General features: G+C 42.8%; 1 protein-coding gene across 1 annotated transcript in view; it reads right to left on the bottom strand.

The window, feature by feature from the left end:
- Positions 1-2,946: 2,946 nt before the first annotated feature.
- cntln (centlein, centrosomal protein) overlaps positions 2,947-27,260 on the bottom strand; it is a gene marked incomplete at its 3' end in the record, with an annotated part of 226,962 nt that continues 202,648 nt past the window's right edge. Inside the window, exons 18-20 of the mRNA XM_084318234.1 lie at positions 20,332-20,544; positions 3,072-3,169; positions 2,947-2,950 (exon numbers count right to left, since the gene is read on the bottom strand). Coding sequence (XP_084174360.1) covers positions 2,947-2,950; positions 3,072-3,169; positions 20,332-20,544 — 315 coding nt within the window. The remainder of the gene's footprint in view (positions 2,951-3,071; positions 3,170-20,331; positions 20,545-27,260) is intronic.

Here is a 27,260-nt window from a genome sequence, read left to right as displayed (position 1 = left end):
TGGTTCCAAACTGTGGCTAATGGCGGGAAACGTCTATGTTTGATTTATATTGACACCAGATTTTCTGTCCAAGGTACTGTAAATTAACCGGTATGCTGCAGTTTAGTCTACTGGTCATATAGCAACTTGCAAATTGTGCAAATCGTCATAATGAATTACAGGATTAGCCACCCAACTCCTCCTGCAATCAACAGTCATGTCTCGCTTCGTCTACTGCAATGCACTGCTAGCTGGTTTACTGGCTTGCACAACCAAGCCGCTTTAACTCATACAGAAGGCAGCAGCCCGTCTGATCTCCAATCTACCAAAGTCAGTCCACATGACCCCGCTTTTCAGCGACCTGCACAGGCTCCGGTCGATAGTCTCTAACTACACACCCTCAAGACCCCTACGCTCTGCATCTTCTGGCCGCCTCAGACCCACTCCTCTCTGGGCCCCTGGCGGGTCATCAAAGTGAAGCAGGCTATTCTCAGTCCTCGCTCCATGATAGTGAAACAAACTTCTCACCACGGCCAGGACAGCTGAAACCCGCCCCAATTCTCCACTGTTGACTAAAAACACATCAATATCTGTATAAAATAATAATAATAATAATAATGCAATAAAAAAATAACCTTCTTCAAGTTCAAGTTCAAGTTCTTTAATAGTTGTCATACAGAAGTACAGAATACTTTCATACAAAATGCTTCTTACTGTTACGCTCCAGAGACTGTGCTAGACAAGATAGTATCAAATAACATAATAACATAATATAGCATGAATTTATAAGAAGAAAATGAGGTCACAGTGTTCGGTATAGACATATGTACAATGTTCTGAGTTACCATATAATATACAATACACAATACTATGCAGTGTACTAATGTACAGTACTATCTAGTGCAAAGCAGAAATGGGATGAGGTACAATTTTAGGTACAATTTACAGTAAGGTGTACGAGTTGTAGTGCAATCCTTCATCCATAAATATAAAGTGTGGGGAGTGGGTGCTACAGTGTGTTTGTTTAAAGTGGGTGTGTGCTATAAGTGTGTGGAGTGGGTGCTAAAGTGTGTTTGTTTAAAGTGAGTGTGTGCGTGTGGATGTGTGTGCTATGTGCGTTTGGTGGTTGTTGTTGTGTAGTGTTCATTCATTGTTCGTTTAGCAGCCTGATGGCCTGGGGATAGAAGCTTCTTCTGAGTCTTTCTGTGCTCGCCTTGAGACTCCTGTATCGCTTGCCTGACCGCAGCAGTTCAAAGAGGCAGTTGTTCGGGTGACTGGAGTCTTTAATGATTCTCTTAGCCTTGCCCTTGCAACGCTTGTAGTAAATGTTCTGGAGGGTGGGGAGCCCCCCTCCAATTGTGCGTTCGGCTGAACGTGTCACTCTTTGTAGTCTGCTTTGGTCTTGTGCAGTGCTATTCCCAAACCAGGAGGTGATGTTGCCGGTCAAGATGCTCTCTATTGTACATGAGTAGAAGTTCTTAAGGATCTTCTGGCTGACTTGGAACTTCCTTAGGCGCCTGAGGAAGTAGAGGCGTTGTCGTGCCTTCTTCACAACACTGTTAATGTGTGTGGTCCATGTCAAGTCCTCGGATATGTAGGCTCCGAGGTACTTAAAGCTGTTGACTCTCTCAACCGGTGCCCCGTCGATGCTGAGGGGGCTGTAGTCCTTGACCCCCGACCTCCTGAAGTCCACAATCATCTCCTTTGTTTTGCTGACGTTCAGGGAGAGGCTGTTTTCCTGGCACCATCCCGCCAGGACCTTGACCTCTTCCAGGTAGGCCCTCTCGTCGTTGGCAGAGATCAGGCCCACCACCACTGTGTCGTCAGCAAATTTGACGATTGTATTGCTACTCCGCTGAGCCACACAGTCGTGTGTGTACAGGGAGTAGAGGAGGGGACTCAGAACACAGCCCTGGGGGGCCCCTATGTTGAGGGTGATGGATGAGGAGGTGCAGTTGCCTGCTCTCACCACCTGGGGTCTGCCAGTCAGGAAGTCCAAGACCCACTGGCAGAGGTCATAGCCCAAGCCCAGGTCCCTGAGCTTGGCTATGAGTATGGAGGGGACTATGGTATTGAATGCCGAGCTGTAGTCGATGAATAGCATTCTCACATAGTTCCCCTGCCTCTTGTCCAGGTGTGATGCTGCTGTGTGCAGCACATGGGATATGGCGTCCTCCGTGGACCTGTTGGGGCGGTATGCAAATTGCAGGGGGTCCATGTTGATGGGGAGGGAGGAGCAGATGTAGCCCTTTACTAGCTTCTCGAAGCACTTCATGGCTATGGAGGTGAGCGCTACAGGGCGGTAGTCGTTGCTACCTATGCTACTATATCTATATAGTAGGGCTGTCCCCGACTAAGGATTTGTATAGTCGACTTGTAGTCGCCAAAATTAGCCGATGGAAGAAAAAAATATATATATAAAAATAGTATACTGGTAATTTCTTCTTTTTTTTTTTCATTCCATTTGGGCTGTGGGGGTGCTTAATGTCTGAAGGAGTCGACGGGAGGCTTCTTGTTCTCTGCGAAAGCATGCAATTTGTCCACTGATGGATACATCTTGATATTTGTCTAATGTGTAAAATATTATAATAATAATAATAAAAAAAATTCATTCGACTAAGAGGTTGGCAGTCGACTACGGCATACCGTAGGTGTAGCTGAAGGAAACATTTCTCCATCTTGTGTGGACAATAAAGTCATATTGTATTGTAACACAACAGACCGAGAGGAAGCAGCAGAGAAGTGGTGGATTTACTCCACTACTCAGTTAAGATCAACAGCTAGTTATGTCCTCGACTTAACAAATTCTTACTTACTCGACTAATAGTCATAGATTGTGTCAACTAATCGATTAGTTGAATTAGTAGACAAATATGTAAAAATGTGTTTCCCATTATGAGGTCATGTAGACTAGACATACATGTTAACATCTAGTGCTTACCAGGGATGTGTTTAACCTTTTTCAGCTTAGCTTGAAAAAGAAATGAGCAAAAGGAGAAAGGTACAGAAAGTGAAAGGAAGAGGGAGAGAGGAGGAGGAGGAGAGGGGGAGAGCGGAGGAGGAGGACGGGTAGAGGAAGGCATGAGACTGACTTGTCCTGGAGTTGTCGGAGTTTGTCGTCCTTCTCTTGTAGTTGGCCTCGTGAGGCTTTGTTATCTGCCACCTGCCTCGTCACCTCTGCACTGGCCTTCTGGAGAGAGGAGAGGAGAGGAGAGAAGAGGGAAGGGGAGAAGAGAGGTCAAAAGAGAAAGGGAGAGGAGAGGAGGACAGGACAAGCGAGGAGAGGAGAGAGGTCAAAAGAGAAAATAAGAGAAAAGGGGGACAGGACACGAGAGAGAAGAGAGGAGGACATGAGAGGAGAGGGAAGGGGAGCAGATAGATCAAAATGGAAAAGGACAGAACATGAGAGGAGAGGACAGGAGAGGATATGAGAGGAGAGGAGAGGAAAGGACAGGAGAGGAGAGGAGAGGAGAGGAGAGGAGAGGAGAGGAGAGGAGAGGAGAGGAGAGGAGAGGAGAGGAGAGGAGAGGAGAGGAGGATACGGTAGGAGTGCAGAGAAATAGACGAGCACAGAGGTCAGAAGAGAAAAAGAGAGGACACAACAGGGTCCAAGAGAGGATAAGAGAGAAGAGAAGAGGTCCAAACAGAAAGGAGAGACGAGAAGAGACATAAGGTGTAGCATGTAAGGTGGGAGGTGGGGGTTGGTATAGTGACACGGTTGATGACAGGTCAGACACAGCATGTCTGCTCATTAAAGATACGGCAGGAGGGGCTAAGAGAGGCTAAAAGAAAAGCCAAATTGTTGACAGTGGATCATCAGACCAGACGAGGGGACTCATCTGAGTATCTACCTGAAGAAGAATGTCATGTTGAAATGTTGGTACATTTAATAAGTCATTCTTGCATCGAGACTACCTTCCTTCACGCAACAGACCAAATTGGAACACAAAAATATATGGTCGATGCCCATACCGATATTTGGGAGTAAAAGAAATTACGATATTGATATATCGGGGGCTCTAATATGTATAGATTTGTATAATTATACTATTGTGTACTATTAACACTTTCAGCGCCAGCAGGGGGCGCACGATTTAGTGCTTGAATGCCCAGCATCCACTTCAATGTTAGCGTTAATAACGCCTAATCTATGTTTTAAATTATGGCTATGTGTCTAATCTGCCCGTCGCTTATCAATGACTCATTTCCCAGTCAACATTGTCGAAGTGGATTGTTTTTTTATCGGTTCATTTCCGTTTTATAGCATTTTGAAAAGCCCTTGTTTTCAAGGAAAATAAAAAGATTCCGTGATAAACGCCCTGTACTGGAATATTCTAGAACGGTGTCATTTTTCGGCCTATTTATGAATCGTTTTCAAATAAACGCTAGATTATCGATAGTCAAGTCAAGTCAAGTCAAGTCAAGAGTTTTAATTGTCACGGCATACAAGTATACAATGAAATGCGGGTGAAATACAGTATATGTGTACGTATGCACGCTGGGTCCGCGAGCTGAAAATCGATTCTCTTAGTTCCTGATCGCTTGCACAGCCACACAGCCACACACACACATAGGGAAAAAGCTTATATCTTCCGTGAAAACAGGTCTGATTATCCTAAGACTGGTAAAATAGATTCCTTACCTGAGATCAGATGTTATCCAAAAAGATAATTTCAATTCCTGATCGCCATTCCAAAAATCGATCGCTTTTATTGATCCAACGCTACATACTGTAAACACATATTCCACGCTGTTCTGAGGCTCCACAATGAATCCGATCGGCTCGGGGTACATGCCTGAGAAGTAAAATGTGGATTCCGGATTTTTATTTTCTCATCCATTTTCATTGAGTCCATTCCAAAAGGGTGCATTACCATCTGGGAGACGATAGGGGGCGGTTTTTTCACATCTGAGCTCCTGATGGGGCTGGTTTACCAACGGGAGACTTCAGAGCGCTAATATAACACGTGTTATGTCGTTTTGGGCATTCAAAGTGTTAACAATAACAAATATATGCAGTTTGTAGCTATGTGTTGAAAGGTGCTATTGTATAGAAATACCGTTTATTATTGTTATTAGCATTACATATAAGCAGTAAACTTTTTTTCTTAAACATTTAAATAGGTAGGTATCACTTTGTCTTTGTACATTTGTGGTACTGTTACATCTCTATGGTAAATCCAAAGTATTATTCTTTAGTGTTTAGTGCATGTTGAATGTGCACATTACTATCAACAGATAACATCTGTTAGGGATTAATCAACCAACGCAAGTTTGCATTGTGTTTGAACTGGAAATATCAGGAGTGAGATTTTTTTAAACTGTAGATTTCATCCACTGAAATGCTATTGCTAGCTATTATTCACTCATTTTCCCATTGTGTCTCATACGTGCACACGCACACACACACACAGACACAGACACACACACGCACACACGCACGCACAGAAGAGACGGAGGCCCGTGACTACAGGTTGGGTCTGTGATCATGGCGGTTAATCATGACGGTTATTTGAATGTGCACATTCTCTTTGGTATAAAGGATCTTGACATCTCCCATGGCAACTAAACTGGTAGGGTCTTTGACAGGACACACAAAACAGCACCATGTAGAGACCCCCACCCATCCACCCCCCCCTGGCTTCCCTCACGCCGTCACCTGACATGACTCCCCTGGCCTTGTGGAGCGACAGCATCAATCTGCTGGGTGACACTGACATGCTGCATGTGCGCTGGGTGATGAAGCTGTGGTCTCCTCTGTCCCTCAGCCCCCTGACAGCTGCTCCGTACATCATCAAATGATGGGAGAGGGTAATCACATGCAATTCCAGGTGATATTAATTGTCAACTGAGGGGCTTAAGGGTTGGGATGCATTTTTTTTTTTTACATCCGGCATGAATTGGAGGTACAATTTGGTACCAGTTCCTGATTGATCAGAACAAGAACACCATTAAGTTCATGGACAAAATGGTGCTGCTATCAGTGCTTTCATAGCTGCAAAGGGATTTTCCATTGAGACTAGAATAACCTAGATTTCTCCCACCTGCCTTAATTCTCTCTCTCTCTCTCTTGCATTGAAAGCATAGACTGATTCAGAAAAGACAGCTTATGAATTGACAGCGCAGTGCGCTGCTCTCTCTCTCTCTCTCTTTTTATAAGTCTCTCTCTCTCTCTTTTTATAAGTCTCTCTCTCTCTCTTTTTATAAGTCTATCTAACTCAACCGGCAGTTCTCTCTCTCTCTCCCTCTCCCTCTCCCTCTATCTCTCTCTCTCTGCAGTCAACCTTCAAATGTAATCGTGCCAGATCACGCAAACAAGATGGTATTTCCTTAACTAGATAAAAATGTCAGTGTTCTAAGTCTATACAGTCCACAGCAGAAAAGACCATCAGATAGAATACATACTACTGTATGTTTCATTTTCAAGCAATTTGCCGCTTGAAATTAATATGAAGTGGGAAACTGTTGTAGGTAAATAATAAGCTATCTCTGCATTCAAAAGGTTTTAGATTCAAGACATGCTACAGTAGTTGTCCTCCGCAGCATGATATCAGCCATTTCAACTCTCCGTTTTAAAATACAAAATGCTTAGGGATGAAATATCATACATAATAGTCTATTATGGAATTTTCTATGTCCGTGGTAGGCGGGCCTCCGTGAAACATTATGCATTCAGTAGCATTTGTGGGTGAGTGTGTGGGTGTGTGTGGGTGAATCCGCACAATATCTCACAAACTATACGGCTGATCAGCCTGTGCTTTGGCACAAAAGGTTACAGAGATCACAGAGACAAATTGTGCAGAAGACCAAAAGTGTACCTTGCATGCTGCAATCCAAAAATAAGAATAATAATTAAACCATGGGGTGTTTTGAACTCTGCATGAGCCAGTGAATCCATTGCTACAATACTTTTTTTTTCTTCTTTTTTTTTTAATGGTGGCGCTTGAGTGCACACATTTTCAACATGCCACTTGGTGACAGAGATCACGTGAGGGTCCCTAAACCAGGGGTGCCCAACCTTTTTTGAACCAAGATCTACTTTTTAATTTGCCACCTAGCCGAGAGCTACCAGCCCAAATTTGACCTACTCTCGGCTAGTATTAGTAGTAATAGTAGATTAATAATACCCATTCAATATGCATATGACAGAAAATATTATATGGCATATAATATTTTCTGTCATGTGCATATTGAATGGGTATATAATATAATATGATATATTATATATCATTGTAACGGTGTAGTGTAGGAATTACAAGAATGACAAGAATGTTATTAATGAAATGAATGAAATGAATGAATATTATCAAACGGAATTGTTTCTGTATACACATTTATAAAACGATCAAGGCATATTTAGCCATTTTTATGCGTTCACATGCGCTTTTCAAGAATAAACAAAAACGAGACTTAATGGGAAGGGTGTGCTTGTACATTTGAACATAGTTCCATGATACATGGCTGCGTTGTGCTGAGAAAGAGGCGCAGATCCGCTTCTACTCTGAGGCGAGATCTGTATTTATTTTTTATTAATGTCAGAGCCGAGAATCCCGCTTCACAGAGGTATGTTGACGCAAACGGGACAAGCTTTTTCAGAGCAGCATTACACAGCACTGGGTAGTCGTTCCGGACTGATATCCAGAACTTTGCGAGGGCCTGTCCAGTGAACTTGACTTTCAGTAGCTCGTCACAAGAAAGATTGATCAATGCCTCCTGCTCAGACAGTGGGAGGCCTGTTGCGTCATGCGCAATGAACGGATCTTGGATCCAGTTGTTCAAATAGTCTGTGCTCTTTCATTCGGGGAAATAATTCCGAAATTGATCAATTAGCCCTTCTATACTCGATATATCCCGATACTCGCCCGCTCGTGCTCTGCGCTCACAAAATGCGGGGCTTCTATCGATTTTTAGGGTTAAAAAGAAATCCGCCGGCCACAGAGCCTTTGTCTACCGCGCTCCCTACCTGTGGAACAAATTACCTGTCATCATCAGGGGCGCCTGCTCTGTGGAAGCTTTTAAATCCCTGCTTAAGACCCATCTTTTCTCTCTCTCCTTCAACCTACCCTGATCTCACCTGGTCGGGGACTGACCTTTAGATTAATCTGTCTAGTTTAGTTAGGAAGTTTATTTTCCCCCATGTCTGATTTTTTGCAGCACCACAAACATGGGAACTCTCTAACTCCTCCCCCCCCCCTCTTCCCTCTCCCATCTCTCTAAGTGCCCGTCTCCTAGCGCTGACTAAGGTGATGGATGCCTCGGGGTCTTGGCCAAGATTGCAGTGACTGCTCTACATGCACCACCGAGGCCTTGGATCAGTTACTTACCGTCGTCTGTCCGTGGTCCTGTCAACTGATGTGTCAACGCGGTTTCATTGCTGGGTTAAGTACTTCTATTCTATTCACATAATATGCTTACTTCATATATCTACTCTATTCACATATATGCTTACCACTTGTATCTATTGCTATGTCCGCCCACCACAATCACATGAGCTGTCTAACGCCTGTCCCGTCTCCCTGTCCCCCTGTGAGTTGCTGTCCTGGAGTGCTGACCGGAGTGTCGGATGTCCCGTGATGAAGGCCGGGAGGATGTGACCCTCTCTGCATGCCCTCCTGTCTCCGGAGGTCTCGTAGTGGTGACCGGAGTGCCGGACGTCCCGCGATGATGTCGGGGAGTTCGCGACCCTCTCTGCGCCGCCCCTATCTCCCTGTCTCCGGCTGTCCCTGAGCAATGACCGGAGTGTTGAATGTCCCGTGATTAAGACGGGGAGGACGCGACCCTCTTTGCGCCGCCCCTGTGCCTCAAATAGATTCGCTATCAGGTCTATCTTCAATCTTTCAAAATGTTCAGTTGCTATCGCTATCAGCTCTATCTTTAATCTTTCAAAATGTTCAGTTACTATTGCATGCACTCATCTGTGTTTCACTACACACTTGAGTGCATGCTTACCAACTGTTAGTCTGCAACACTACTATCACCGACATCTAAGAAGGGAGATCCCCCCTTGAATGGCCCTTCTAAGGTTTCTCTCCTCCACACTGCCTGTGGAGCATTTTTCCCTATTGTTAGGTTTTAGTGAGTTATTCCTTACCTTCGCGTGGGGTATGTCTGGGAGTGTTTGCATTCTTTCATTTATTTGCATTTATTTTAAATTTGTTGGACCTTATGGTGTTCTTGTTCTTGACTTATTGTTATGTTTTCTTCTTGACTTGTTTAGAGAAGACTTGTACGGCCAATGGGGACATTAACGTGTGTTGTCGGGCCTTATAAATAAATTTGATTTGATCTATGTGGCTACAGATGATGGGCTTTACATTTAAATTCAGGATGCTTAGTTTCCAAGTGCCGCTGTAATTTACTTAGTTTAAAGCTCTCGTTAGAAAGGATCTCGTAACCAGTGGCGGCCGGTGGGTTTTCGCCACTAGGGGCGCTATACCAAATATTTTGTACAGTACAGTACAGTACCACGCAACACTCGTGATTCGACTCACGCTCACCGCAATGAATCGGCTCTTATGAACGAGTCGCTCAGCTGTTACTACAACAACACACAACCAGTCAAATAAAGTATAGTCTAGACTCTAATTCACAACTTGAAACACAATATATAAATAGAAAAGTTAGAAACAAAACTCGCCCGTCTACAAACACAGGCAGATCTCTCCCTCTCTCCTTCTCTCTCTCACACACAGCGCGACGTGGAATCGATTCGTTACACAATCAGACCTATTATATACCAAGAATAACTTCAGTATGAGTACAGGGCTGTACACATATTTTGCATATTGTTAAACGAGCCAAGGCTAGCTATTAAACTATCGATATGAATCGAAAATCTGGGACCCTGATGTAAACAAGACAAACGTCTTTCTCTGGTCTGCATCCCCTTAACAATTGTGTGTATTGAGCCGTACTGTATTGTACCCATTCTGCAATCTGTTAATAAAGTTCTCATTCATTCATTCAAACATAGACGATCTCTCTGTCTCTCGGATCAATCAAATCAAATAATTAACACATGTATGTTGTCATTTTAAACAACTCACCATTCATTCATTATGCATCAGCAGCATCAGAGAGCATTTTAGTAGTTACATTTTCAACAAGATTGCTGCTATTTAAACACTTCATGGAAACGGGGTAACGTTAACCTTATGTCGACTGTAGTATTGTATGACCTCGACATAACGTTTAAACGTTAACGTTACTCCGTTCCAAGTGGCCAGCTAAGCTAACGGAGCTAACAGCTAGCAGTAGCTGTAACGTTATGCGGCATCAGTAGACAACGTATCATGTATTAAACTAGAGTTAAGATCGCTAATCTACCTTGTTGTTGGCTTGTTGATAAAGTATATCCACTCCATGGCATTGTCCATCCAGCCTGTGTTGATGTCCATCCATTGTCCATCCACACTGCCTCCATAATATAGCTTGTTGTTAGTTAGCCAAGAGCTGTGTCTTTGTCCATTTTCGCCTCGAACAGCCTGCAAACTACCTGGCGTTCTATCGCCATGCTCTAAGACAAACTCTAACCTTAACCAACTTTGAAAGAGTGCCTAAGCTCAGTGTAGTAACAGTTGCTGTTGTTGTTGACGAGTCGAGTACTGAGTTGCATTCTCTCTAACCAACTGCGGCAATGAAAAAAAACTGGCATCGCGTCGGCCAATCAGAGAGCGTCTCCGCGAAATGCGGCTATGGAAAATTCTTCACGGAAGTTCACGCTTGCTGCCTAGACCGCTTCAAATCGCGCTCGGATTCCAACATAATAGTCATATTTCAACGCACAACGCCGTATGCACTGATTGGCTGTGACGGAGACTGCGATCAAACTGTGACGCGCAGTCAGAGCGTTATCGCTTCTTGCCCGGGCGAGAAATACGAAAAAATTAAAAAAAAACGTCACTTCCTGCCCATGAAAACGGTGTTTTTTTAATTTAGATAATAACGTTATATTGTGCATTGGAAATACAAACACTTAAAATGAGTAAATATTATTCATTTTAAACATGTTTATATTATTTATAGGGCTATAAAACTAAAAACAATTTTTTTTTTTTTTTCTTCTCTCATTTAACAGGTGGGTCGGCGCCCTAGCGCCACCAGTGGCGAGCCGCCACTGCTCGTAACACAAAACGCACTGTGGTCTCGGGTCATCTTCTTGGCCAATCCAAGTAAATCCATATGCCAAGTATTTAGGATCATAACTTATTTTACTCCGTTTCATAGTAGTTCTGGTATCGCTACTACTAAATTCTGACTTTCTCTTGCCAGCATTTGGAACACACACACGTGACGTGCCGCTTCTGACAACAGACTGATTCATTGCGAGTGTCCAGGTTAAATGAATCAACTTTATCATCAGCCCCCCCCCCCCCCCCTGGAAGTGCTTTAGTTACGAGACAGTGTCGATCACAAATATCTGAGTACACATTGACTCACAAAAGACCAGACAATATACCTGCGCAGGGCTGTCACGCCCGCTTGCGCATGCACGTCGCGGCACTTTGCGCTCCTTTGCTCACAAAAGACCAGACGTGGCCTCAGTGATTATACCTGCGCTGATGTATGCGATGTGTATTGGAATACTGTGCCTCCGTTGATGCAGGGGCGAGACATGGCAAATACACACAGTGGCCAGGTGGAAAACTCGATCCGAGTTGGGCTCGCGGAATTTTGCTTTTTTTTTTTTTTCGCACTGTCACCTCCCTAAATAATCTCACAGTCTACTTGAAACCAGCACACGATCTACCGGTCGCCCTAAACAGTCTGCCAAATGTGGTTTTGATACATTAAAGCATTTCTGAAACATGACTCAACTTCCTGTTTGGTGGCTTTGTCACCAAATTCAATTGGCTGTCAAAAGCGAATGCATTGGAAAATCTAGAACAAAAGTCATACCTGTGTAGACATTGGTCTACAGATTATGTGTACCACGTTTCATGCAGATTGGGGAAAATCTGTAGGACGAGTAGCATTTTTTGTTTTTCACAAAATGCTAAATGGTGGCTATCCAATATGGCGGCAAATTACGTTGAACTCGGCTTGAGCAAAAATTAAAATCTGAAAATCTGACTCATGCTTCAAACGTTGTGTGCATAAATGCACCTCCAACTTTGACACGTTGGTGGCGCTAGAGTGTTGGCGCTGGGGACATGGTGACAGGGGTCAGTGGACTGTCCCGAATCAGTCTGCCAATTTTCTGAACTTTCTGCCATATGGCTCTATGGGCTGCCATAGACTCCAATGGCAGAATAAGAAGAAGAAGAAATGGTTCAATCCCTCAAGGTTTTAAAACAATAAAAACAAGATAGTGAGAGCACACAAGTACTAAAAGATTTAGAAAATGTAAAAGAATCAATTCCAATAAGGGATTCTAGCTTCAAATCAAAAGGCTACACGAGATGACATAAAATGTATGAGTACATGTCATACATCCTTCATTCATTGGGGGGGGAATTATTTATGACATACTATAGTATGCCATGGACATATGTGCTTCAATGAGCACCCATTCTAGTTACATTATGTTTTATGCAATACGTGATTTTAAAATGCCAGTCATGTAAACAGAATAGCCTATGCTTTAGGACAATAACCTAAATGAGGTAGGAGGTTAAAGAAAAACATTTGGATTAATTATCTAGTAGGGATGCCCCCCCCCCCCCCATCACAAAATAAAGGAATATCAAGTATTTGTATCAATAATCAGTATGGATAGTAGTATTGTATCAATAAAATCCTAACACTACGCATCCCATGATGAGTTAAGAATAATTGAACTGCATGAATCAATAAGGAGAACTTAAAACAACTGTGCACAATTAAAGGGGCTATGTACTGCTATTCCTAGCACTATTTGGGCAACTTTACACAATTCCTGTTAGTCTATTGAAGACATTTGTAAGGTTTTTTGCAAAAAAAATGCATTGTTTTATATCAAGTACTTTATATCAAGTGATGAGAGTTCGCGGCAGCTTGTGGTTTTTTTTTTTTCTTTCTTTCAATCTCCCGTTTGCGGGTGTGTGGCGCAGGTACCCCCCCCCCCCCAAGTGCCCCCTCTCTCTCCATCTCTCTCTCCCTCTCTCTTCCTTTCTCTCCCTCTCGGTGATGAGTCCGCGCGCGGCAGAGAGAGAGAGAGAGAGAGAGGGAGGGGGTGGGAGAGAGAGAGAGAGAAAAAAAAGACAGGCAAGGCCCCCTCTCTCCCTCCCTCCCTCTCTCTTCCTTTCTCTCCCTGTCGGCTCTCGGTGATGAGAGTTCGCGGCAGCTTGTGTTTTTTTTTTTTCTTTCTTTCAATCTCCCGTTTGCGAGTGTGTGGCGCAGGTCGGCTGACAACAGACTGATTCATTGCGAGTGTCCAGGTTAAATGAATCAACTTTATCATCAGCCCCCCCCCCCCCCCCTGGAAGTGCTTTAGTTACGAGACAGTGTCGATCACAAATATCTGAGTACACATTGACTCACAAAAGACCAGACAATATACCTGCGCAGGGCTGTCACGCCCGCTTGCGCATGCACGTCGCGGCACTTTGCGCTCCTTTGCTCACAAAAGACCAGACGTGGCCTCAGTGATTATACCTGCGCTGATGTATGCGATGTGTATTGGAATACTGTGCCTCCGTTGATGCAGGGGCGAGACATGGCAAATACACACAGTGGCCAGGTGGAAAACTCGATCTGAGTTGGGCTCGCGGAATTTTGCTTTTTTTTTTTTCGCACTGTCACCTCCCTAAATAATCTCACAGTCTACTTGAAACCAGCACACGATCTACCGGTCGCCCTAAACAGTCTGCCAAATGTGGTTTTGATACATTAAAGCATTTCTGAAACATGACTCAACTTCCTGTTTGGTGGCTTTGTCACCAAATTCAATTGGCTGTCAAAAGCGAATGCATTGGAAAATCTAGAACAAAAGTCATACCTGTGTAGACATTGGTCTACAGATTATGTGTACCACGTTTCATGCAGATTGGGGAAAATCTGTAGGACGAGTAGCATTTTTTGTTTTTCACAAAATGCTAAATGGTGGCTATCCAATATGGCGGCAAATTACGTTGAACTCGGCTTGAGCAAAAATTAAAATCTGAAAATCTGACTCATGCTTCAAACGTTGTGTGCATAAATGCACCTCCAACTTTGACACGTTGGTGGCGCTAGAGTGTTGGCGCTGGGGACATGGTGACAGGGGTCAGTGGACTGTCCCGAATCAGTCTGCCAATTTTCTGAACTTTCTGCCATATGGCTCTATGGGCTGCCATAGACTCCAATGGCAGAATAAGAAGAAGAAGAAATGGTTCAATCCCTCAAGGTTTTAAAACAATAAAAACAAGATAGTGAGAGCACACAAGTACTAAAAGATTTAGAAAATGTAAAAGAATCAATTCCAATAAGGGATTCTAGCTTCAAATCAAAAGGCTACACGAGATGACATAAAATGTATGAGTACATGTCATACATCCTTCATTCATTGGGGGGGGAATTATTTATGACATACTATAGTATGCCATGGACATATGTGCTTCAATGAGCACCCATTCTAGTTACATTATGTTTTATGCAATACGTGATTTTAAAATGCCAGTCATGTAAACAGAATAGCCTATGCTTTAGGACAATAACCTAAATGAGGTAGGAGGTTAAAGAAAAACATTTGGATTAATTATCTAGTAGGGATGCCCCCCCCCCCCCATCACAAAATAAAGGAATATCAAGTATTTGTATCAATAATCAGTATGGATAGTAGTATTGTATCAATAAAATCCTAACACTACGCATCCCATGATGAGTTAAGAATAATTGAACTGCATGAATCAATAAGGAGAACTTAAAACAACTGTGCACAATTAAAGGGGCTATGTACTGCTATTCCTAGCACTATTTGGGCAACTTTACACAATTCCTGTTAGTCTATTGAAGACATTTGTAAGGTTTTTTGCAAAAAAAATGCATTGTTTTATATCAAGTACTTTATATCAAGTGATGAGAGTTCGCGGCAGCTTGTGGTTTTTTTTTTTTCTTTCTTTCAATCTCCCGTTTGCGGGTGTGTGGCGCAGGTACCCCCCCCCCAAGTGCCCCCTCTCTCTCCATCTCTCTCTCCCTCTCTCTTCCTTTCTCTCCCTCTCGGTGATGAGTCCGCGCGCGGCAGAGAGAGAGAGAGAGAGAGAGGGAGGGGGTGGGAGAGAGAGAGAGAGAAAAAAAAGACAGGCAAGGCCCCCTCTCTCCCTCCCTCCCTCTCTCTTCCTTTCTCTCCCTGTCGGCTCTCGGTGATGAGAGTTCGCGGCAGCTTGTGTTTTTTTTTTTCTTTCTTTCAATCTCCCGTTTGCGAGTGTGTGGCGCAGGTCGGCTGACAACAGACTGATTCATTGCGAGTGTCCAGGTTAAATGAATCAACTTTATCATCAGCCCCCCCCCCCCCCCCCCTGGAAGTGCTTTAGTTACGAGACAGTGTCGATCACAAATATCTGAGTACACATTGACTCACAAAAGACCAGACAATATACCTGCGCAGGGCTGTCACGCCCGCTTGCGCATGCACGTCGCGGCACTTTGCGCTCCTTTGCTCACAAAAGACCAGACGTGGCCTCAGTGATTATACCTGCGCTGATGTATGCGATGTGTATTGGAATACTGTGCCTCCGTTGATGCAGGGGCGAGACATGGCAAATACACACAGTGGCCAGGTGGAAAACTCGATCTGAGTTGGGCTCGCGGAATTTAGCTTTTTTTTTTTTCGCACTGTCACCTCCCTAAATAATCTCACAGTCTACTTGAAACCAGCACACGATCTACCGGTCGCCCTAAACAGTCTGCCAAATGTGGTTTTGATACATTAAAGCATTTCTGAAACATGACTCAACTTCCTGTTTGGTGGCTTTGTCACCAAATTCAATTGGCTGTCAAAAGCGAATGCATTGGAAAATCTAGAACAAAAGTCATACCTGTGTAGACATTGGTCTACAGATTATGTGTACCACGTTTCATGCAGATTGGGGAAAATCTGTAGGACGAGTAGCATTTTTTGTTTTTCACAAAATGCTAAATGGTGGCTATCCAATATGGCGGCAAATTACGTTGAACTCGGCTTGAGCAAAAATTAAAATCTGAAAATCTGACTCATGCTTCAAACGTTGTGTGCATAAATGCACCTCCAACTTTGACACGTTGGTGGCGCTAGAGTGTTGGCGCTGGGGACATGGTGACAGGGGTCAGTGGACTGTCCCGAATCAGTCTGCCAATTTTCTGAACTTTCTGCCATATGGCTCTATGGGCTGCCATAGACTCCAATGGCAGAATAAGAAGAAGAAGAAATGGTTCAATCCCTCAAGGTTTTAAAACAATAAAAACAAGATAGTGAGAGCACACAAGTACTAAAAGATTTAGAAAATGTAAAAGAATCAATTCCAATAAGGGATTCTAGCTTCAAATCAAAAGGCTACACGAGATGACATAAAATGTATGAGTACATGTCATACATCCTTCATTCATTGGGGGGGGGATTATTTATGACATACTATAGTATGCCATGGACATATGTGCTTCAATGAGCACCCATTCTAGTTACATTATGTTTTATGCAATACGTGATTTTAAAATGCCAGTCATGTAAACAGAATAGCCTATGCTTTAGGACAATAACCTAAATGAGGTAGGAGGTTAAAGAAAAACATTTGGATTAATTATCTAGTAGGGATGCCCCCCCCCCCCCCATCACAAAATAAAGGAATATCAAGTATTTGTATCAATAATCAGTATGGATAGTAGTATTGTATCAATAAAATCCTAACACTACGCATCCCATGATGAGTTAAGAATAATTGAACTGCATGAATCAATAAGGAGAACTTAAAACAACTGTGCACAATTAAAGGGGCTATGTACTGCTATTCCTAGCACTATTTGGGCAACTTTACACAATTCCTGTTAGTCTATTGAAGACATTTGTAAGGTTTTTTGCAAAAAAAATGCATTGTTTTATATCAAGTACTTTATATCAAGTGATGAGAGTTCGCGGCAGCTTGTGGTTTTTTTTTTTTCTTTCTTTCAATCTCCCGTTTGCGGGTGTGTGGCGCAGGTACCCCCCCCCCCAAGTGCCCCCTCTCTCTCCATCTCTCTCTCCCTCTCTCTTCCTTTCTCTCCCTCTCGGTGATGAGTCCGCGCGCGGCAGAGAGAGAGAGAGAGAGAGAGGGAGGGGGTGGGAGAGAGAGAGAGAGAAAAAAAAGACAGGCAAGGCCCCCTCTCTCCCTCCCTCCCTCTCTCTTCCTTTCTCTCCCTGTCGGCTCTCGGTGATGAGAGTTCGCGGCAGCTTGTGTTTTTTTTTTCTTTCTTTCAATCTCCCGTTTGCGAGTGTGGCGCAGGTACCCCCCCCCCCCCCCCCCCCCCCCCCCAAGTGCCCCCTCTCTCTCCATCTCTCTCTCCCTCTCTCTTCCTTTCTCTCCCTCCAGAGCGCACAGGCCCCACTCCGCCTCGCAGCTGGCTTCCTCCACTCGCTGTCTAGTCTAGGTAGAATGGGGGCGGGCATTAGCTCCAACCACAGAGCCAATCGCATCACCCAGCGGCCGTATGACGTATATCGGCCGTTCAAATCAAAATGGCCTGATTTACTGGAGGAGGAAAGGGGCTGAGCTGAAACAGAGCAATCCGCCAATATGGTATTTAGACACTAAAACACATTGATACGAACTCCTATTACTATAATACAATGCTAGAGACTGAAAAATGACATTTATAGTACATAGCCCCTTTAACTAAACACAGTTTACACAGTTTCTCTATATTTTTGTTCGTCGTGCTCGAGTGGCAGAGGCTAGTTTGGATGCCAGAGGTTGAACAGCGTGAGAGAGATTTTTACTGCCAAGAAGAAAATACTGTAAAGGCATCTACAGTATATGGGACAGGCCTTTAATTCCTGTTGCACAAAACTCTTGCTCAAAGATGGGAAATACTATCAAATAGTTTATTTAAACCAGTATGAATATTACTATTATTATTATTATAGTATATATTATATCGAATAAAAATCATTAATTTGATCCCGCTCCGAGAGACAACGCTAGTGAAAGTAAAGTTAGAGAGAAATTACACTTTGTTTTCAGTTGCCTGTCCAGTTCAGCACTGGACAGCGTGCCCAGCGCACACAAACTCAGCAGCTCCTGTGCAGAGAGCCAGACCTTCAGTACTGGACAACGCACCCAGTGCACACACACACACACACACACACACACACTAGGGCTGAGCCCAAACGTTCGAACGTTCGAACCTTCGTTCGTTACGTTGGCATTCGAATTCTAAATCAACATTCGAATTTTACATTTAAATTTTTTCTTTTTTTCTATTAATTCTGTTTAAACCAATGGAGTTTTTCTTCACAGTTGCAGATAAAGATTAGGCTACACTAATATTATAGTATTAAAAGAAACTGATGAGTTATATTCATTAAAGAAAGTTGATTTAATTGATTTAGTTGGGCTGGGGCTTCTCCCTGGGCTGGGTCTGGGGCTGGAAAGTTGATTTAATAAAAAATATATACTAATTTAATCAGATTAATCACTTTATTCAAATTGAGGATTTAGTTTGAGGATAGTGAAAAATAATAATAATGAAAAAATATATATTATTAAAAAACTTTTTTACGTTTTTTTTTAAATTAAAAACGAAGGTTCGAACGTTCGTTTGAAAAACCCTGACGAAGTTCGAATCCCAAAAACAGGATTCGGGGACAGCCTTAACACACACACTCAGCAGCTCCTGTGCAGAGAGCCAGACCTTCAGCTCCTGTGCATGCTCTGAGGAGGAAACTATAAAGGAAGGAAGGGTCAACACGTCACTGTGTGTAGTGTGTGAACGCGTAGATATATATAGAACACTAGATAGCTTACCCGCGCTGCCGGCCAATCGTAGGGCGGCCATCTTGCCCCAGGCAGCTCAGCTACTGATAACATTAATGTCTATGGTGCATGTACTATTTATAAATAACCATAGATTGCTCAATTCTTTACCGATTTTCAAACAGGTTGGTTTGCTATAAACATCAAAGATGTAAACACAAAGCCAGCAATGTCCTGCATCATAAATGTATCTAAAGATGTTTTTTTACAAACCGCTTGAATCATAGCCACGTTAATAATGCTTGTAATAAACTAAAAAAACCGGTGCCAAGTGTGGAAACGTTCAGTTCGGCTGAGATTGAGTTGAACGGGATCACAATCTCCCTGTTTATGAACATTTAAACAGGTTATTACCTCAGATGTCATGAATCTTCTGCAATGTGTTGTATTGTTAACTAGCTAACATTTAATATATTGGTTGATGTATATTTCCTCAGATATATATATATATATATATATATATATATATATATATATATATATTATATATATATATATATATATGTTACTTGTATATTTAGAATTTTAATACAGGCTTCAATAGAACTGGCACCAAGCAGAGCATAGTACGCTGGTATTCTGACGTGATGACTCTTCCTTCTTTTATAGTTTCCTTGGTTTGTCAGCACTGGACAGTGCCCGGGATTTCAGTTCATACTTTTTTCTCTGTGCCGCCATGACGGTCAGAAAATGTGACATTTGAAGTAAGTAGGTAAAGGAGCGGCCGGGTAGCGCAGCGGACTAAGCATCTGTCTACCACCGCAAAGACACTGGTATCGAATCCGGCTGTCAGCGGTACCCTCCGGCTTGGGCGGTCGTCATACTGACACAATTGGCAGTGTCAGCGGGTGGGAAGCCGGTGGGTGGTATTCGTTGTAATCAGCGACTCCTACAGGTCGGTCAGGGCGCCTGCACAGCGAGGGAAGGAACTGGGTAAGGTAGTGTGACCTCCCACGCGTTACACTTCCCCAGTGAGAGTCCTCGCTGTCAGATGAAAAGAGGCTGCTGGCTGTCTCCTATGTATCGGAGGACGCATTTGATAGACTTCAGGGCTCCCTAGACCGACCAGTGGGGGGGCACATGCGTGCAACGACCAGGAAGGGGAGGGGGAATTGGCATAATGACTAAAATTGGGATGGGAGAAAAACACAGAAAAATAGGAGGAAAAAAAAAAAAAAAAAAAAAAAAAAGTAAGTAGGTAAAGTAATAAAAAAAAATACATAAAATAAACTGCTTCGCAGCGTCAATTGCAACCAGATTAACAAATAATTTAGACCTGGCTTCTAATTGAGACTAGCATTTATTTGTCAAAATGGTCAATTTCTTTCCATCTACCAATCATGCCACTATCAACTCAAGATAATTAAGAATGGCCGCTGCCAGTATGCTCCTTGATACAGTATCTCACAGAGAGTGCACTACAGGATGAAGCACTGAGGCACCGCAATAACCCTAGCTGGTAACCACTGACCTTCAGTTCGGTCTGGAGCTGCTTGACCTCCGCCTCCAGGGCCTTGAGGGCAGGGTTGGCTGGTGTGGTCTGGCCCTGGCTGGTGCTCTCCGTTGGCGGTGGGGAGGGTTGTGATGGGGTCTGCTGGGGCAGTCTGACCTGCCTCCACTGCTCCAGCTCCATCTCCAGAACCCTCTTCTGCTGCTCCACACCGACCAGGTCAAAGGTCAGCTTCTACACACAGACAGCTGGACAGATTAGTGTGCAATCACAGACACACTGACTACATCAACCTTTTGGTTGCATTATTGAAGGGTCAGCAAGGGAGTTAACAAGTGGTGTTTGACTAACACAACCTGTACCGGGACACGAAACACAAAACAATAGTGTTGAAGGACGTTTGAGTGTAACCCAAACCTACAGTAACTTCCCCTGAAAATATATACCAGTATATTTAATGTAATTTCATTGCAAACTTGCAAAAAAATTATTCTTGAAAAGACATTAATGTTTCCCTCATTCCCAATGCTGTCGAGATTACAGGTATGTTCAATGCAGGCTTAAAAAAGAAAAGAAATAAAGATAAAAGAAAATGTAATCAGTGTAGATAATTAGACATTGAATACATAGGACAAAAACACATGAAAAGAAAGGAAGATCAACATTAAAGACGGTTACAAACAGAGGCAGGGAGAATTGTAATTTTGTTTTAAAATTGTCCATAGCATAGTTGTATACAGGGCTTGACATTAACACCCGCCAACCGCCAAATGCGGGTAGAAATCGGCAGTGGCATGTAACTCTGTCACTCTTACCAGCGGAACAAACACTGCTAACGTTAACTAGCTAACATTAGTTAGCAAGACAGTTAGCTACAACGTGGCGGCATATTGTGGGTGTAAAAAGACTGGGTGAAGCATTCAATCAACAAACAAAAAATAGAAATGAGAATGAGATCGAGACAGAAAAAACTAACAAAGTACAAGAGGAGGCGAATAAAAATAACCGGTTATTCAATGAAAAGTGGCGATCAGGTCGTGAGTGGCTAGGGTATGATCCAACGAAGAAGCTCATGTTCTGCATTGATTGTCGGATTTATGGCACTGATGAGTCCAAAAGCATGTAATTTGTTATTGGCACAACCAATTTAAAATGAGAAACTATAAAGGATCATGAGGTATCAAACGGCCACATGCAGTCTAGCTACCAAGCGGTCGAAGACGGGTCTGTTAGAGGAGAGTGTTGCGGTGAAATCCCTGGTCTCGATGAAATGAAGATGAAGCTGCTGTTCCGTAACGTCCACGCAATCGGGAAGAAAGGCAGACCCTTCACAGACTATTTGTGGATGTGCGAGTAAGTATTAAACAAACAAACTTTTTTTTTGCTTGATTTTTGGCTGGTGAAAATGCTGAGTGACTTTGGAAAACCACTAGCTGGTGAGCCAAAAAGTTAATGTCAAGCCCTGGTTGCAGGCACGTGCACACATAGAGGCCAAGGGGTGCTTGAGCACCTGCCTTTTTGAGCCTCATCAAAAAAGTGCCCTTTTTGAAAAAGAATACGTTTTTTTTTTTTTTTACCGTTACGCATATAGACTGCCCTTCCAACTGAAAAATGTCAGGATAGAATCAAAATATTAGGTAAAGAGAGAGAGATGCCCCATATTCCATTGCAGTTTGCACGGCCTCCTCAGCGTGCCTCTCCGCGGACCTATATATTTTATGCATAGCGTGGGTGGTGATGATGATGATGATAGAAACCGCTGTGGCGCATACAGTTGAATGCTGGTATTACACTCATTGAGGGACACGAAGAAGTCAAGTCCGATGGGATTTGGGAATCTCAAATACAAATCGGGATTGGAATAAAAAATGCATTTATATTAAACAATACAGAATATACAGCACTTCTTGGGGTCTGTAGGGTAAGCACTTATTCTCTCCCCCCTGAACATTTATGGAGATGTATGGGCCTTTTAAGTCAGTGATAAAAGTGTCTTTCAAGGATAAGTGAGCTCCTGCACTGATTATTATAGTTCAATATTCAATATTTGATCACCAAAACCCCCCAAAAAGCATAAAAAGGGGGCCCCCCGCCCGAAAAGGGCCCTTAAAAACCGTGCTACGCGCGCTCGGATAATATATACACACAAGTGTAGTGCCCTTTTCAGCCTTTGAGCACCTGCCCCTCTAAAGTCCTGTGCACGTCCCTGCCTGGTTGTATAGATATATACAACTATGTATAGGATAGTAGAGTATAGGCTCCACAACTGTGGGCAGGGACTGCTGCCAGGAGCCGGAGAACTAACGACAGCAGAACTCGAGAACTACTAGGAATGTCTGACCACTAGGTGTACGGACTACAACGTATAATGTATGACGTACAGTATATCATGCCAGTTTGGGTACCTTGTGTATACAGTTTACTTTACTTTACTCATAGCATATATTCAGATTCTAATTCTTTATTTCCCATATTTATTTTAACTAGGGGTGTAACAATGCAATCGCAATGCATCGATCCTAAGGTAACGATTCAACTCCATAGATTTGAAAATGTTAGAATTGCTTCGAATTTTTTTATATATTTTTTTCAATTATTCTTTATTTGGTCGATTTTTTTATTGACCTATAGCCCATTCATGCTGAGTGAAACAGTTCCCCCAGCCACATTTGTGTATGAATTTTTTTTGGGGAATTAACTGATCGAAAATGTATCTAATCACATCAAATCGAGATTTCATGATGCATTGAATCGTTGCCTGAAGAATTGTAATCCAATCGAATCGTTGTGGGGTCAAATATTTACACCCCTAATATAACCGATAGGAATACAGACCCTCATCTATACAGTACCTTTGATTACACTTTTCTCATATTCTTATATTCAGAGTTAATTAATATATTGTTGACACATTGTTTTTCTCATATCTTTTTATATTCAGATCTAATATTATTGCCTATATTTATCTCTCTCTACTATTACCCTGCCCATACCTGTACCTCCCCTCCCCCCATCCCCCATGCTGCTATGACGCCCAAATTTCCCTCAAGGGGATCAATAAAAAGGAATATCTTATGACCCGACAACAACAGGGTGAGGGAAGGTTTAACCAAATAGTTATTAAACAGTAACATCACTCAGTATGAACGCTGGGGTGGTGCAGTCAGTAACATCAGTAACACTGGGGTGGTGCAGTCAGTAACATCAGTAACACTGGGGTGGTGCAGTCAGTAACATCAGTATGAACACTGGGGTGGTGCAGTCAGTAACATCAGTATGAACGCTGGGGTGGTGCAGTCAGTAACATCAGTAACACTGGGGTGGTGCAGTCAGTAACATCAGTATGAACACTGGGGTGGTGCAGTCAGTAACATCAGTATGAACACTGGGGTGGTGCAGTCAGTAACATCAGTATGAACACTGGGGTGGTGCAGTCAGTAACATCAGTATGAACACTGGGGTGGTGCAGTCAGTAACATCAGTAACACTGGGGTGGTGCAGTCAGTAACATCAGTAACACTGGGGTGGTGCAGTCAGTAACATCTGTAACACTGGGGTGGTGCAGTCAGTAACATCTGTAACACTGGGGTGGTGCAGTCAGTAACATCAGTATGAACACTGGGGTGGTGCAGTCAGTAACATCAGTAACACTGGGGTGGTGCAGTCAGTAACATCTGTAACACTGGGGTGGTGCAGTCAGTAACATCAGTATGAACACTGGGGTGGTGCAGTCAGTAACATCAGTATGAACACTGGGGTGGTGCAGTCAGTAACATCAGTATGAACACTGGGGTGGTGCAGTCAGTAACATCAGTATGAACACTGGGGTGGTGCAGTCAGTAACATCAGTATGAACACTGGGGTGGTGCAGTCAGTAACATCAGTATGAACACTGGGGTGGTGCAGTCAGTAACATCAGTATGAACACTGGGGTGGTGCAGTCAGTAACATCAGTATGGTCGACTATGTATAGGCGACTTTGATTGGCCAACTGATCAGACATTAAGCACCCCCCACAGTCCAAATAAAAAAAATATTTAAAAAAGCTCCTTTCGATCGATTAGTCGACTATTCGACTGGTGGAGGTCAGCCCTAATGGAGAGCGTTGTGGATCAAAAGGAAAACTAAAGACTGGTGTGCATGAGGGAAGTCAACGGGGAGCCAGGCTGAGGCTCAGAGTCACAGGATCCTTTATCTTTATACAGTAGGTCTGCCCACCGGTGTTCTGCAGTCAGTGTCTCCTGCAACAACAGAACACAGAGAGCAACAATGATACGATACAGCCAGCAGAGGGCCGCGACAAACTAACACACTCAACACTGAGGCATCAGTCAGTTAAGGACATAAAAAAAAAAAAAAAAAAAACCTGACCTGACAAAGGTCTACGTTGGATAGAAAAGATGTACCCACTGCGTTTCTACCGTGCAGGCTTTACTCTCCTTCTCCTGCCGTTAACACCACCATGGAAAAGCATGTTAAATAGTCCAGATGGAAACATAGGTCCACTTGCATAGGGTGGATTTTTTTTCACCACCTGTTTTTTCTTAATCCTTGAAGTGTCTATTTTAAGATTCTGACAGGTAACAGGTTGGAATAATGTCCCATGGGGTTTATTTGCAACCCTTTATTACACCTATCCTGAACCAAAACCTGAAAAAAGAAGAAAAAGAAAACAGCATAACTTTTGAAGTTAACAACATATAGAGACAAATTAAAAAAAAATCCCAAACAAGTTTCACCCAAGTAATTCAAATACATCTTGATAAAATTTCAGGACAGAAAAAGCCAAAAACGCTGAAAGAAACGTATATCACATCTCTATTTTCCCTTTTTACTAAAATGTAGTGTATTGGACGAGATCGATTTAGGTTAATATTGGAAATAATATTGTAATAAAGATTGTCTCCATGCTGTTATGCCCTAAATATTATAGTTTTGCATAAACAATTCTATAGAGACTTCTGCAACGCACTGCTTGCTGGCCTCCTGGCCACTGCCACCAAGCCTCTTCAACTCATTCAGAACGCAGCGGCCCGCCTGATCTCAAACCTACCGAAGTCAGCATATGTCACCCCACTTCTTAGGGACCCCTTGACCTGGCATACTGTCCGGCAAAGGGAACTACTCCCGCCTACCTCCGGTCAATGGTCTCTATAATAAACCCTCAAGACCCCTACGCTCTGCATCTTCTGGCCGCCTCAGACCTACTCCTATCCGAGCTCCGGGAGGGTCATCAAAGAGAAGTCGCCTTTTCTCAGTCCTTGCCCCACAATGGTGGAATGAACTACCCACCCCAGTTAGGACAGCCGAAACACGTCCAATCTTTCGCCGTCGACTAAAGACGCACTTCTTCAACCATTATCTGAATTCTTTTTTTTTTTATGTTTTAAAAAAAATCTAACCCTAACTAACCTTACTGTCATGCACTTGTCCTAATAAACTAACCTACACTGTAGCACTCAACACTTTGATGAACATTGTTACTCAGCTGATAGAGTTGTGCCCTTCCTGATGACTTGTCGTACAGAACTTGTAAGTCGCTTTGGATAAAAGCGTCAGCTAAATGACTAAATTAGGGATGTCCCGATCCGATCACGTGATCGGGATCGGGGCCGATCACGTGATTTTCCGAAGATCGGGATTGACAAAAAAAAATTAAAAAAAATCTGGATTTTTATTTATTTTTTTATTTTTTATTCAACAAACATGACCATGTTCACGTCTTAAACTCATACTGAGGCCTTAATTTTGGTTTTAAATTGCATATCATCATTCATTTATTTATTGTCACACAGAGCAGAAGAATTTTGCCAAAACAAACCAATAGTATCCAGCTGCAGAACGGCAAACCAGCCACACTCAGACCCAAACGCATTTCCTTTGATTTAATTATACATCAAATGATTTATGTCAAGGATTGCAATGCCTCGCTTGAATGAAGTTAACTTTTCACCTGGATAACGTCAACATTCAGGGTGAATGTAATGTGAGAAATTGGGATTAAAAAGATCGGATCGGGAAAGATCGGCAGATACTCAAAAAATCACATGATCGGGATCGGATCGGGAGCTATTCTTTACTAAATGTAAAAAAATATTTATGTAGAGACAAATTAACACATTTTCCCATGCGATTTTGATCAGTGATTTATTTAGTGTTAAAGGAAAACTCCAACATTTTGGGAAATTTGCTTATTTAACATCTTCCCTGGAGTTAGACAAGAAGATACATACCTTTTTTGTCTCTCTGCATGCATTACATTAGGCTTAGGGAACGCCCGCACCGTTAGCGTAGCTTAGCTTCATCACTGGAAGTGGGTCAGACCTTTACCCTGAAGTTCCCTACCGTCCCCTACAGTCACGAAATACACTCCAAATACAACTCCAAATCGTTCCTGTAAACATGTTGTGACCTGTGTATTTACCACGTGGAGAAATTAAAAATAATTGAATTCGACATTTACGTTTTCTAAGCAGATATACTCAGAACTATTTTTTGACGAACCACTCCTCTCTGGGCTCAGTGATTTCAAGTCACCAGTGCTACTTTCTAACGTGAGGCCAGTGTTTGTGTACATTTTCATTTCATTCAAAGGATCCGAACCGATTGAAGTTATTATGGATACCATAATAGGAAAATGTGTTCATTTTTGTCTATGTAGGACAAATTAGTCTTTTCACATTCGTCTTCCACTTTTGGCCATGTTCACACAAAATCTACAATAGTTAGGGCATAACGGCATGGAGACAATCTTTATTACAATATTATTTCCAATATTAACCTAAATCGATCTCGTCCAATGCACTACATTTTAGTAAAAAGGGAAAATAGAGATGTGATGTGAAGTTTTTGCAGCGTTTTCTTTGCTTTTTCTGTCCTGAAATTTAACCAAGATGTGTTTGAATCTTTAAAATAACAATTGTACTGAATTCCTTGGGTCAAACTTGTTT

The sequence above is a fragment of the Notolepis coatsorum genome (genome assembly GCF_963971535.1).
Source record: "Notolepis coatsorum genome assembly, chromosome: 7".
Taxonomy (NCBI): domain Eukaryota; kingdom Metazoa; phylum Chordata; class Actinopteri; order Aulopiformes; family Paralepididae; genus Notolepis; species Notolepis coatsorum.
This window is presented reverse-complemented; position numbering and strand designations above follow the sequence as displayed.